Below are 11,912 nucleotides of genomic sequence, written 5' to 3'. Positions count from 1 at the left end.
ACATTTGTGAAAAAGAAAAAAAAAAAGAATTTCATAACTTTCTTTCTTGCTTTGCACTGGAGAGCCCTGCAGCTTCTGCTACACATACCAATTGTGTGTAGTGTAGCAATTTTAGAAGCTTATGTGAGCAGTTTCCCTCTAATGTTGATCATTCTCCCTCTCTCCGATCAGCCGTTTCCTGCCCACTGAATAGCCATTATGGTTCCTGTGGCACAGCCTGCTCTGCCACCTGTGAGGCTCCATTCATTTCAAGTCCCCCCGCCCCTAAACCCCCGTAGCTTGTGGGCAGATGTGCCTTTGTAGCTCTAGGGTTCATCCTGGATGATGGCACCTGTGCCCTTTTGTGATAGTGTGACTGCGCACACACTGTCAAGTATTGGTGCCGCAAACATCCATCTGGGCTCATGAAGGATGTACTGTTGGTGACCCAAACACCAACTGGACACACTCCTATTTAATTTCTTGTGGATCTGAAAAATAGTGCTGCGTTAATCCTATGCTGCGTGTCTGCTTGCCGTCTATAGCAATATGTATTAGTTTGAAAACAGAAGCCTCCACAGTTATTGGTACACCCAAGCAAAACTAAGAGACTCTATAAAAATGCTTCAATTCAATTTAATTCACAGGATTAGTCTGAAATGCTGTTAAATATTTTGTTGGTTTATCTTAATATGTTTTTTCCCCTTTCAAAAAAAAAATAATGCTAAAAAAAAATGATGTTAGAAGATTAATTAAATACATCATCCCTAATTATCATCATCATAATCAAACAAACAAAAAACAACTTAAATATTTAAAGCTGGACTTATTTCTGGCTTTTCAAACAACTTTTCTACACTAGCCAGTTAAGGTGGAGGATCATGAGTGATTTAAATACAAACTGGTATGGATTTTGTGTAGTGCTTTATTTACACGTTTATCATAAATAAAGCATTTATTTGCATGTTAGTGTTAATGTAGTGGAGCAAGTAAAGCATATGGATGTACATTTTAAAAGGTGTGCTTTTATCTAAAAATATAAAACGATTTAAAAAAGAACTGGCTGCTCTGTCCTCCCCTTGATTGAGCTGCATTGAGTTTTGCCCAATCAGCACTTCCTGTACAATGACAAAGTTGAACGTACAAGAGTGAACTAAATGTAAATGCTCCAAATAGAAGTCATCTATTTCATATGTGTCAAATGAATATTTAGTATGTAACCAAAGCTTATGTCATGGCAGTGAACGTGAACAAAAATAACTTGCATTTTGCTTCACGTTGGTGAATTGGGGTTAGTGACATTTACAGTGTGGCTGCAGGTGCGGCCATGAAACTGATCAATAATTTGTATCTAGACAGAACTGAGCCCTGCCCATCTCAGGCAATTTGGAAAATCACATTAACTAACAAAGTTCCTAATTTTTTATTTTTTTTATTTTATTTTATTTATTTACTTTGATTCGCCCTAACGGCAAAGGGATATATCGCTTTATCTCACCATGCAGTGACAGCTTTCTATCAGGAGCTGCTGTCTGTCTCTCTCTCATGCTGATTTTGGCTATAAATGCAGACTCTGAAAGGGTTCTGATACGAAGCAGACAGAACTCTTCAGAAAAGATGCTAATTTAACTCACGTTCTGTGTGTGTGTGCTAACCTGAACTCTGCACCCACCGCTGACCTGAAGCCATTAAGCACAGAGAGGTTTCACAGTCGAGAGCATTTTTCACCTCCTGGAAAAAGTTCAAAGACTGTGAAAGAGTGTCTTCGGAAGACGATATGTAACCGAGTGCCCAGCCTCCTTCTCTCTGAACCAGTGGCTTGCTGAAAGATTATTGGGGAGTGGGGTAATGGACCGTTCACACACTGTCATGGAAAGGTGGACCTCTCAGCTCTCAGGCTTTTACACGAGCTGTGCCAGTGACCTGAATCTTTGCGGCGGTCTCCGGTGTGCACTGTCTCGCCCTCGTGGCAGATTATCCAGCTGTCTGCCCCTCCTCTCCTCCCCTCCGTTATGCCTGGAGGAGTCCAGGATTTTTGCTGAGAGCATTAATAGGCTCCCCTGTTCTGCAGCTCGGGTGAATTAAATTAATATCCCCTACGATTGTAGCTGTACTATTTGGAGTTCAGCATCATTGCACATCAAATGAAATATGAAGTGACTGCAGATGCCTTTGCGAGCTGATAACGTTTCATCATAGTGAGATTGTTGAAACCGATTACAAAAAAAATGAGGAAGCAGAGGAGGGAGACGTGCATACAAATCAGACATTTGTCTGTAGGTATTTAATGTCGTGCTTGTTTTGGTGTGCTTAGTGCATAACAGATGGCCTGCTGGGGACTCGGTATTGATGTTGTAACCTTTCAGGTGCAATTGGGCCACTAGATGGTACTAATGCATCACTGGTCAACCCTAACCTTTGCAAAAGTTTAACTGTCTTTCTGTCCCGGGTGACGGATGTATTTCTGCGAAGCTGTCTGTCGCTTCAACGACACATCTGCTTCTGTTCCCTCCTGTTTTACCTCAGATAATAAAACTTGTCCAGTGGATTTGAAAACCGTCTCCTTTCTCTAGCATGTGAAGGCAAAACCATCTCCATCTCAACAGAGGTGTCAGTGGCATTTGGTGGGGACACATCGCACATCACAATGTTTTCTGAGAAGCGTGTTGCTGCTCTGAATCCAAGCCACCAAACTGCTCCTTAGTCGAATCTCAGCGTGCTGGATCTGATCGAAGGACTTCTCAATTCCATAGTTCTTGTAACTCCACGCAATTGCTCTTACAAGAAACTGAATGTATAGACTGTTTTGATAGCAGGAAAGCAAATTCAAAGCATGCAATCTGCCTTTACGTCAATGAAATGCATTCTTTTCTCTCTCTCTCTCTCTCTTTGAAAAATTCAAGCATCCTGTGTAATGACTTCAGAAAGCCTTCAACACAATTTATTTGTCCCTCAGCATAGGTTGCCCTAATGTATATTTTGTGTATGAATTATTCTCCCAGGTAAATTGAGTTGTGAGAACCTGTCATTCTGCCAAAAAAATAAATAAAAAAGAATTCACTGTGCATCTGGAAAATGAATGGATAAACACCCAGAGCCTTCAGTCAAAAGAATTTATTTCCAACCAACAGAGAGAGAGAGAGAGAGAGAGAGAGAGAGAGAGAGAAACATCCTGAGGAAGATCCACTGGTATTTATTCAGAACTAGATTTTGCTGTGATATAAGCTTGTACCTCTGTGAGTGTGATCCAGGTAACCTTTAACATGTACATTTAATGTGGTACTGAGGGAGCTTCAAGATGAGCAGTGCTGTTCTGTATGTTGTAGATTTTAAAATAGTTTAAATGGTATTCCTACATACATATTTCTGGTTAAAATGTCATATTTTTCTTTTTTTTTTCCCACAAATGCCTAGTTTTCAGGTCATCAGTTCTAAAGTGGAAATATGTTCCTTTGAATTTGGAGGTGATATTTCTGGAGTAGTCTGGATTCAAGTATGAAACTTAAAGCAACTGCACCAGACAATGGATGGAAGAATCCCCCCAAAAAACACCTAAATTAAATTCAACACTTCCACATACTATAAATACTATTTATTTAAAGTTTTAGAATCTCTTAGATGTTTAATAGAGATTCTTTATCATGTGACATTTTATCTCTTTAGTAGATGCATTCTAGTAATTATTTTTACTAAGCCTATTCTTTTGAAAAATAACCTTTATAATACTTGGTTTGATAATGTCACCTCTGGGTATACCTTTGAGTAATATTCTTTTCTCCAACCTACAGATTTAAATCTTCACATAGACACATACCCTGTGATAAATAAGATGAGAATGTAAATGTTTCATGGTTCTTTTATTATTATTTTTTATGATTATTTCAGGCTGCATGGTTCATTCATATACATAAAAGATGTTGAATCATCCACCATAACATGAAATGATGTGGTCTTCCTGAGAAAACAGCAAGGAAAATGACATTTAAACCTCTGCAGGGCTTAAGCCACTGGAATTCATGTTGTGAGGCAACAGTAAAAAAATGCAAGTGGGATTAATAATAGCTAATTAACCATTTATACTACAGAAATAATAAGCAGGACATGCATATTGTAGACTCTTTAAAATAACCAAATACTTTACAAAAATAGACTTTGTGCTAGTCCAATTTTTTACACTGAGAGAATGATTTATGCATCTTTGTATTCATTTGCCAAAATTATTTACCAATAACCATTCGCAAAAAGGAAAAAGCAGAGTATAGTACCATAAGGTGTACTTGTTGACTTTTGGGTTTTCTGGTTATTTGAAGCAATGATAAAAACTCTAGAAAGCATTTTAACAAATTCAAAAATAATGAAAAGAACAACTGAAGTTTAGACAGTTTGTTAAAAAGAAAAAAAAAAGGGCCAGGAATAATAACTCTGTGCTGCTTTGGACAGCAAAGGTAAATGTTTCTTCTGATTTGTCTCATAAAATATAAGTGATTTATTTGAGGTTTTTTTGTGATGTGTTAAGTTACCATCTCCAAATGATGACAAAGTATTTCTATAACTTTTTTTCCTCATAATTTTATGGTATAGTTGTGTTAAGGTTTGTAGCTCAAGATACAAATTGATGATGACATTGATTGATGACAACTGTATGCATTTTGATGTGTAAAGTAAAACCATATGTATGAAAAGTGTGAAAGAATAATAAAAAAAAAAACAAGAACACAGCAAAAAATGTACACCCAACAGATCCACATACAAACAAAGTGGCCCAAAAGAAAATGACAGCAACTAAGCCAGACAAAACTTACACAACAAACATTTACTCAAACAACAATGAATAAACCCAGAGAACTAGTTCAAAGGCAGTAAATCACAGCTAAAGTACATGACAATGTTCAATTTAATGGCCCTATTGTCCTACATTTTCTCTAATTCCTAATGACTGTCCTCATTTGACCATGGAACATTAATAATATTGTGGAAATATGTAAAATGATATAATTTTGATCATCTTGTCATTTCTCTGAAAACTATTGCCTTGCCTCGGATGCAAATGTGGAAAAGTAGGGAAAATAATCAACAAGTATAACTGAAATGTATTTCTGGTTAAACGGATTTATTATAATTTATGATTGGTGTGATCACAAGACGAAATCAGAAAGGTCATCAAACAAAGTGTCAGTTAAAGTGTCTACACATGTTTGCAACTCGACCTTTGAACTTCAGGAGGAAAGGTGACGTTTTGTCCTCTTCATCTTCACTTCTCATTTCATTTCTCTATGTCAATTTTATATTCTCAGAGTCAGAAAAGCTCTTTGAGCTCATCTGCAGAGCAGAAAAAATTCATTGCTGATCTAATCGAGGAGCAAGATATAGCAGTTTTAGAGACTGTACAGTTGTGGATTACAAAGTAAATAAATTACAATATGGACAAATAACATGTTGATCTGCATTTACAACACAAATTCTATTTGAAAAGACTTAAACATCAGTGTTGATTTACACCCAAATATTTTATTCAAGTACCTCTACCAAAAGCAAAAAAAAAAAAAAAAAAAATGGAATTAATGATTTGAGTTCACTTACTGTCAACATACTCAAATGATGACATTTACTTTTAATACCCCACAAAGCCTTCGGATAGTAATTTAGCAGTGAAGGCTTCACAATACTCATCAGAGACAAAACTTATGATCTGGCAAGACAGACAGAAGTCATTGTTATCTAGTAAAAAGCTAAGTTTAGTCAGACAGTAGATAAAAGAGGTTTTTGTTCAGTAGTTTTTTTTTTTTTTTTTTTACAGTAGATAAAAGAGGTTTTTGTTCAGTAGTTTTTTTTTTTGTTTTGTTTCATCAAGCCAGAACAGATATGTCTTGGACATTTCTAAGCTAATTAAACTCATGACAAGACGCTAGCTCATCTGTGTCTCATAAGTCCAAGTTTGACAGGCAGCCACCTTAACTGGTAGCCAAAGCAGTCAGTTCAAATAAAAATAGCGTTGCTGTGTCCCAGATGTTCTTTGCTCCCCGTTCCTTTGGGGCTGTGTTGAATCTGACTTTGATGGATTACTGGCTGCTCTGTTTGACAACGCCTGTTGCCTCCATCTCTTCCGTCTGTCTGTTTGCTCAGGTCAGTTTTAGCAGTGCTCCACAAATGGCACCTTGAGTTCTGTCACCAGCCCAGAAGGGGCGTAATCTGCACTTTGCAACCTGAATGCACATTGAAAGGTAAAACCTGATTGGATAAAGGGTCTTTGTCAATATCTATTTTTTTTTAAGTCTTACTGTAGATTTTCATTGAGGTCTGCAAGTTGACTTAAGTGTAACACGTAAATTTACACTTATGTTTTTTTTGTTGTTGTTTTTTTCATTGTAGCTCTGCCTGTATGTTTACTGTCTTCTTACTGGAAGGTGAACCTTTCCACAGTTTCAAGTCCTTTACACACATTTTCTTCTAGATTGCTCCTGTATTTAGCTCCATTCAAAATATGTTTTGGTATGAACTCCTTATAAACTGGTCATGTTTTAATCATGAATATTTTAGGAATCAATGTTCACTTCAAGCCTTATAATGTCTCCATGCACTCCTCAAAGGTTGTTCAGTACTGTGCTGTGTTACGCTGGATTCAACCACATCATCCTCTGGGTTTTTACTCTGTCTTTGTCTTGTCAGTCGTGCATAACTGTTCTCATTCGACTGACTACTTCCTGGTACTGGACGTTTTTACAATCAGTTGACTTCTCTGTTTGCGCTGACATTCTGTCCAAAAAAAAGTAAAACATGAATTTGAAAACGTTTTATGTATTTTAATGCTTTTCTGTTTGTGAATGGGTAAAACCTCTCACACTCTGCAGCTTAGCTGTTGATTAAAAAGAATAACTCAGCTATCTTTAGTGAGCAGCAGTGTAATAATCACTAAACTGAACAAACAGCAACTCCCCCACTTCTCTCACCCCCCACAAACTGCCAGTGTTTACTGTGCAAGAGGTGTGCGACACCACACCTTCTCGTCTTCATCGGAATGTCAGTGCAGACAGATATGATGACGGGAAGCTTTTTAGCACTTGAGGACTGCTGGATAAAAGTGAGTCCTGGAAAATATAGATCTGTCCTTTCTGTTTCCACATGACAGCAGAGTCCGATATATCCTCACGACACAGACTCTATGTGTCTACAGAGTGAAGAGACAATAAAAAATAAAAAAAACTCACTGCGTGTGAATTATTTTTTTAATCATAGTTTCAATGTACCTCTAAAGAATCCTAGCAGCAGCAGAAGCCTTCCATTTGTTCCTTTTTTTTTGTTTGTTTTTCATGTGTCCTGTCCGGCAGCGTGGCACTGAATCTGAAAAACAAGATTCACTGAGACATAGTCTATTCTAAAGCACATTCCCGACAGAAAAGACAACACGGGTATCAGTACTTACGTCCTTGGACAGAATATTTTAAAGCAAGCAGAGCATCCCCCCTCGCCCCCCCAGATGAGAGAGGAATGTTAGCTTGAAGTTAACACACAGAAATGCTCTTGCCCCCATTTGAGTCAGCTGATAAGTGCAGATCTAGAGCCCAAGGCACCACATGTCTGCACAGTCAGAAGATAGCAGACTGGCTTGTGAGTCTCCTTCATTATCTTGCACAATGATGTCCCTTATGAAAGGAAAACAGTGGGCACTGGCTCAAGTCAATTACAAATGGATGTTGTAATGGGAGCTTTTTAAAGATTATTGGTGTTTCCAATTTGCTTGAAAATGGCAAATTGGAAACACCAAGCTTTAATTCAGTTTTTTTTTTCTTTTTTGTTTTTTCTTTTACCAGAAATGCCTGCTTTGACTTTGAGTTGCTTTTCACAGCATATCCTGTGGGGGTTTTAGAAAGTATTTATAGGAAATTCTATCAAAATAGATGTCATTGTGTAGAAGAAAAAAAAACTTGAACCTTTTAATAAGATATCCTCCTTGCACTAATTTTATCAGGTAGTTCATTCTGAAATGTCTAGAATCTGTTAAAGATGACATAATCATCTCTTAATAGTTGATTAAGAATCTGTCTAACACTTTTAACATGAGTTTCAACTAACATTATGGCTGTAATGTTTGTTGGTTGGGTTTTACGTTGTGTTTAGACAGAAAACTGTTTCAAGAAACAGATTTAACAAACCCTGAATAGAAGAAGAAAACTCTGAAAAACCTATTGGGGTCTGTGAGGTACATTGTTTTTGTTTTCAAAACGGGTGATGTCAATCAGGTAACTCAATTCTGAGTCAAGTTGGCGCCAAGTGAAGCATGAGCATTTACAAAGTGTTGATGACAGACCAGTCTTAGAGATGCTTTTGCCTATTTTCTTGTTGCTCACATTTTCTCACATGACAGGAAGATCAGAGTTACTCTCTGTTACTTGTCGCAAAATGGAAACAGAGAAATAATGGTGTGTCTTGGGAGAAAGGCTATGACAGAGGTAGAGACTGGTGCCGTCTTAGTCCAAGCATCCTCTGTTATTTAAGCAAATTGTGTGATCTGTGAGGAAACTTTAATTACCTTAATTTGCTCTGCTCAAGTCAATCAAATCATTTTTTTTAAACACTAGGCAGCAATGTAGAACAGTGGATCTATAGTCTCACTAATTAGTATTTGGACAATGAGGAGTTATAAATAGGCTCATGTGAACTTTTCAAAGTGGCATGTCTGCAGTAATAAATATTGCACAGTACACGTTTGAATACAGCAAGTGAACAATTTCTGTGCTCCTTTTACCGAATACAAGCACAGCACACCTCCTCTTGCCTGGAGGCCGTAAAGGTTTAAAAGCAGGATCGTTTCTAACAAAAACCGTGTCGAGGTCACGCCTTGATCCAATCCCAGCAAAACAGCTGGCATGCAATTTGCAAAACTGGCCATCTGCCCTGCCCTGCCCTGCCTTGGACTGCATGAACACCAATTAAATATTTTAGTTTTTTTAATCGTTATTTTAAAGACACTCTAATGCAAACTTCTGAGCGCTAAGTCATATTTACTTTCTGCAATTTTCTGCTTCAGCCTATTTGACAAGTTGTTATCCTTTGGGTGGCACACTAAAGCCAACAGGGAATCCACCCCTGTTGGTTCTACCACCACCATTCAAGATGTTGGTTTAATCCACGATGCATCCGCTTCGTGGGATTATCCACCCCTTTTGCAAGCTTGACACGACATATTTGACAAGCATAAAAGAAAAGAGCTTAAAACACACAACTTGAACATGATCAGATGGTGTAATTTGTGTATTCATGACCTGTCTTTGATTACAGCTTTTCTCAGAACAGAATTTAAATTCCCCTAAACTGCTTGTTCAATCTTCAAATCGTTGTGTCAATTGTGCACGTCCGAAGGGCAGCTTCTGATTTCACTGAGCAAGCTGCAAATGTTTGGGTCCATAATGCAAATGAATATGTACAATTTTATACAATACAAGTCAATTAATCATATGATGAATTAAAACAAGCTCAATAATTTCCATTTTCATTATTTATTTATTTATGTTTTTTGTTTTTTTTCTTTGTCTCTTTCTATGAAAAACTGGATGACAAAAGGCTGGTGCATTAAGATCTCAGTTTTCCTTTCTTGAAGGTCAAATTTGTTTCCAGACACTTTGAGAATGTGTTCTTGCATTATTCTCCTATTACCGTTACATTAGTGAAAATGGTCCCAAAGCAACCATGTAATTGTTTATGACAATAATGTATGAGACAATTTAGTGTTCAAGAAAATTTGCAATCGTGACAGGCCTACTTATGTAATGTTGATCAAAATGTAATGTCCCTGCTGAATTGTCTTGACCTCCACTGTATTTAAGTTTGTCATATGAAGCTTAACATGCAAAACCAGTTGCCATAATATGTCAAGCATGATTCAAAACATTTGCTTTAGACTTTTTTCTTTATTTCATTTTTTTTTTTCAAAATCTGTCCTGAATTGATTATTTTCTCCCAGGTGAATCCTTAATGTTTTGCAAATGTCACAAATGATTTGAGAAATGTACCAAAGCAACTGAGAACATCTGTAAATAAGCTAATTATGTATTTGACTAACAATGCTAAGTGTAAGAAAAGTCTTCTGGAAGTGTTTGTGCAATACCAAATCTAATAAATAAAATATTCAAACAGATTTTTGGTGGCAGAGAGCGTTGGAGTCTTTAGTCTCAGTACTTAATTTTAAATATATGGCAATACCAATATCTTCACATGAAGTACACTTTTGTGTACACATGCTGTGTTTTTTCATTGCTGACATCGCTTGGACAAATATGAAAGAAAAGCACAGGACTCTCGGGTTTAGAGTCATACACTGGTATCTTAATCAGTTTTGCATCCATACTTTACTTTATCTTTAAAGAAGATGACCACTGCAATACCTTTTATTTTTGTTTGTTTTAAGCACTTCAGAGGCATAATTGCTGATGTGCTTTGGATCCTTGTTCTGCTGCAGAACCAAATAGAGCCAGTGTTCAAGGTTTCAAATTGACAGCTCCCTCAGGGTTTTCTGCTAGAGAACAGAATTCATGGTTTGATCAAATCAGGTCACTGAGGTCCTGAAGCAGCAACGCAGACCCAGACGGTCCCACTATTAAAGCCACATTGAAATGTAGCTATTTTCTTCCTCTGAAATACAGTGCAAAGCTGAGGACACACAGCATGAATTTTACAGTTGTCACACATATCAAAACCACAAAGTGTTCACACAACAAAAGACTGTTTTTTTTTTGTTTGTTTGTTTGTTTGTTTCTCAACTGTAAGACAAACTACAATGGCAGACCACCACTCTACAACTTCTCCTTTTGGCCCAGTTGAGATTCAACCAGAAAAATTGAGTTCAATGGGAGAGAGCCCAGATAGAGCACAGAAAGAAGATGAGAATCAAACTGAATGGCACAGGAAGGGATTGTCTGGGATAATAAATATCAAAATGAAGAAAAACACACAAACAATGTCTGAAAGATCACGACACTTTGATATGAATGGAACATTTTGTACTGATTGCTTACATGCATTTTTGGCATCATTTTTCATGTTAATAACTAAAGAATATCTGTTTGATTTACTAATTCAGAGACAATTTCCAAAATAAAACAGTGCACCTGTCATGAGTTGCATTACACCTCAAGTACAAATGATTATTCCCAGAAATGTAGTTTGTAATCATGTTCACACCCATGTCAGCACACAACAGGACCTAAAAGTCATTGCCAAGTTTTGGCTCTGTTTGTTTAATAGGAAGGGTAATGTTAAATAGAAGAAGACTATTTTTCTGATTGGCCGACGGGTTTCTCTTTCTTTTTTTTTTTCTCGTCCATCTTTATAAAAAAAGGATGGAGCAGCAACTAAGGTGCTCACACATAACTAATCAACAGGTGAGCACATTCTGGATCAAGCAGCATTTGTGTAACTTAGCTAATATAACTGTTGAATCCTTTTTAAACTAAAACTTTCTTTTTTCTTTTTCAGCCATGGGGATCCTTGTGCTGTTTTGTGCTGTGGGGACTTTATTGAGTTGTAAGTACAACTAGATTGTTTTACTGATTTCTATTACTGTGTCATTTAATTTGTTTGGCTGAAATTAGAGTGTAATTCAACTCACATAGAGTCCTTACAGCAAAGTTTTGTTGGCATATGATATAGTTTTTTATACTGTTTGCTTATTGAGTGCTGCTTAGAAGTAGTCAATGAACTAATGGCTCTTCAAAATATATCAATCTATTTAATATCTATTTAATAAAAAGTGATCATTCATTTCTTCAAAAATTTTGATCCCTTTTCAGCAGCTATCTCTGATTTCTCAAATAGTACAAGGTTTCTTTTTACTATTTAAAAAACCTTGCTCTCTCTCTCTCTCTCTCTCTCTCTCTCTCTCTCTCTCTGTGGCTGTCTCTCTTTTTCTCGCTGGCTGTCTCTCTCTCTTATCATGCAAA

The 11,912-nt window shown here is 36.9% G+C and overlaps 1 protein-coding gene across 1 annotated transcript in view; it reads left to right on the top strand.

Moving 5' to 3' along the window:
• Window positions 1-11,311: 11,311 nt before the first annotated feature.
• The window catches only part of fcgbp (Fc gamma binding protein), a 15,530-nt gene continuing 14,929 nt past the window's right edge, over window positions 11,312-11,912 (top strand). Inside the window, exons 1-2 of the mRNA XM_007559498.2 lie at window positions 11,312-11,354; window positions 11,449-11,496. Of these exons, the coding sequence (XP_007559560.1) occupies window positions 11,451-11,496 (46 nt within the window). The 5' untranslated portion in view covers window positions 11,312-11,354; window positions 11,449-11,450. The remainder of the gene's footprint in view (window positions 11,355-11,448; window positions 11,497-11,912) is intronic.

Source organism: Poecilia formosa, unplaced genomic scaffold (assembly GCF_000485575.1).
Source record: "Poecilia formosa unplaced genomic scaffold, Poecilia_formosa-5.1.2 Scaffold105, whole genome shotgun sequence".
Classification (NCBI taxonomy): Eukaryota; Metazoa; Chordata; class Actinopteri; order Cyprinodontiformes; family Poeciliidae; genus Poecilia; species Poecilia formosa.
Note: the sequence above shows the minus strand (reverse complement) of the source record. Positions and strands in the feature narration are given on the sequence as shown.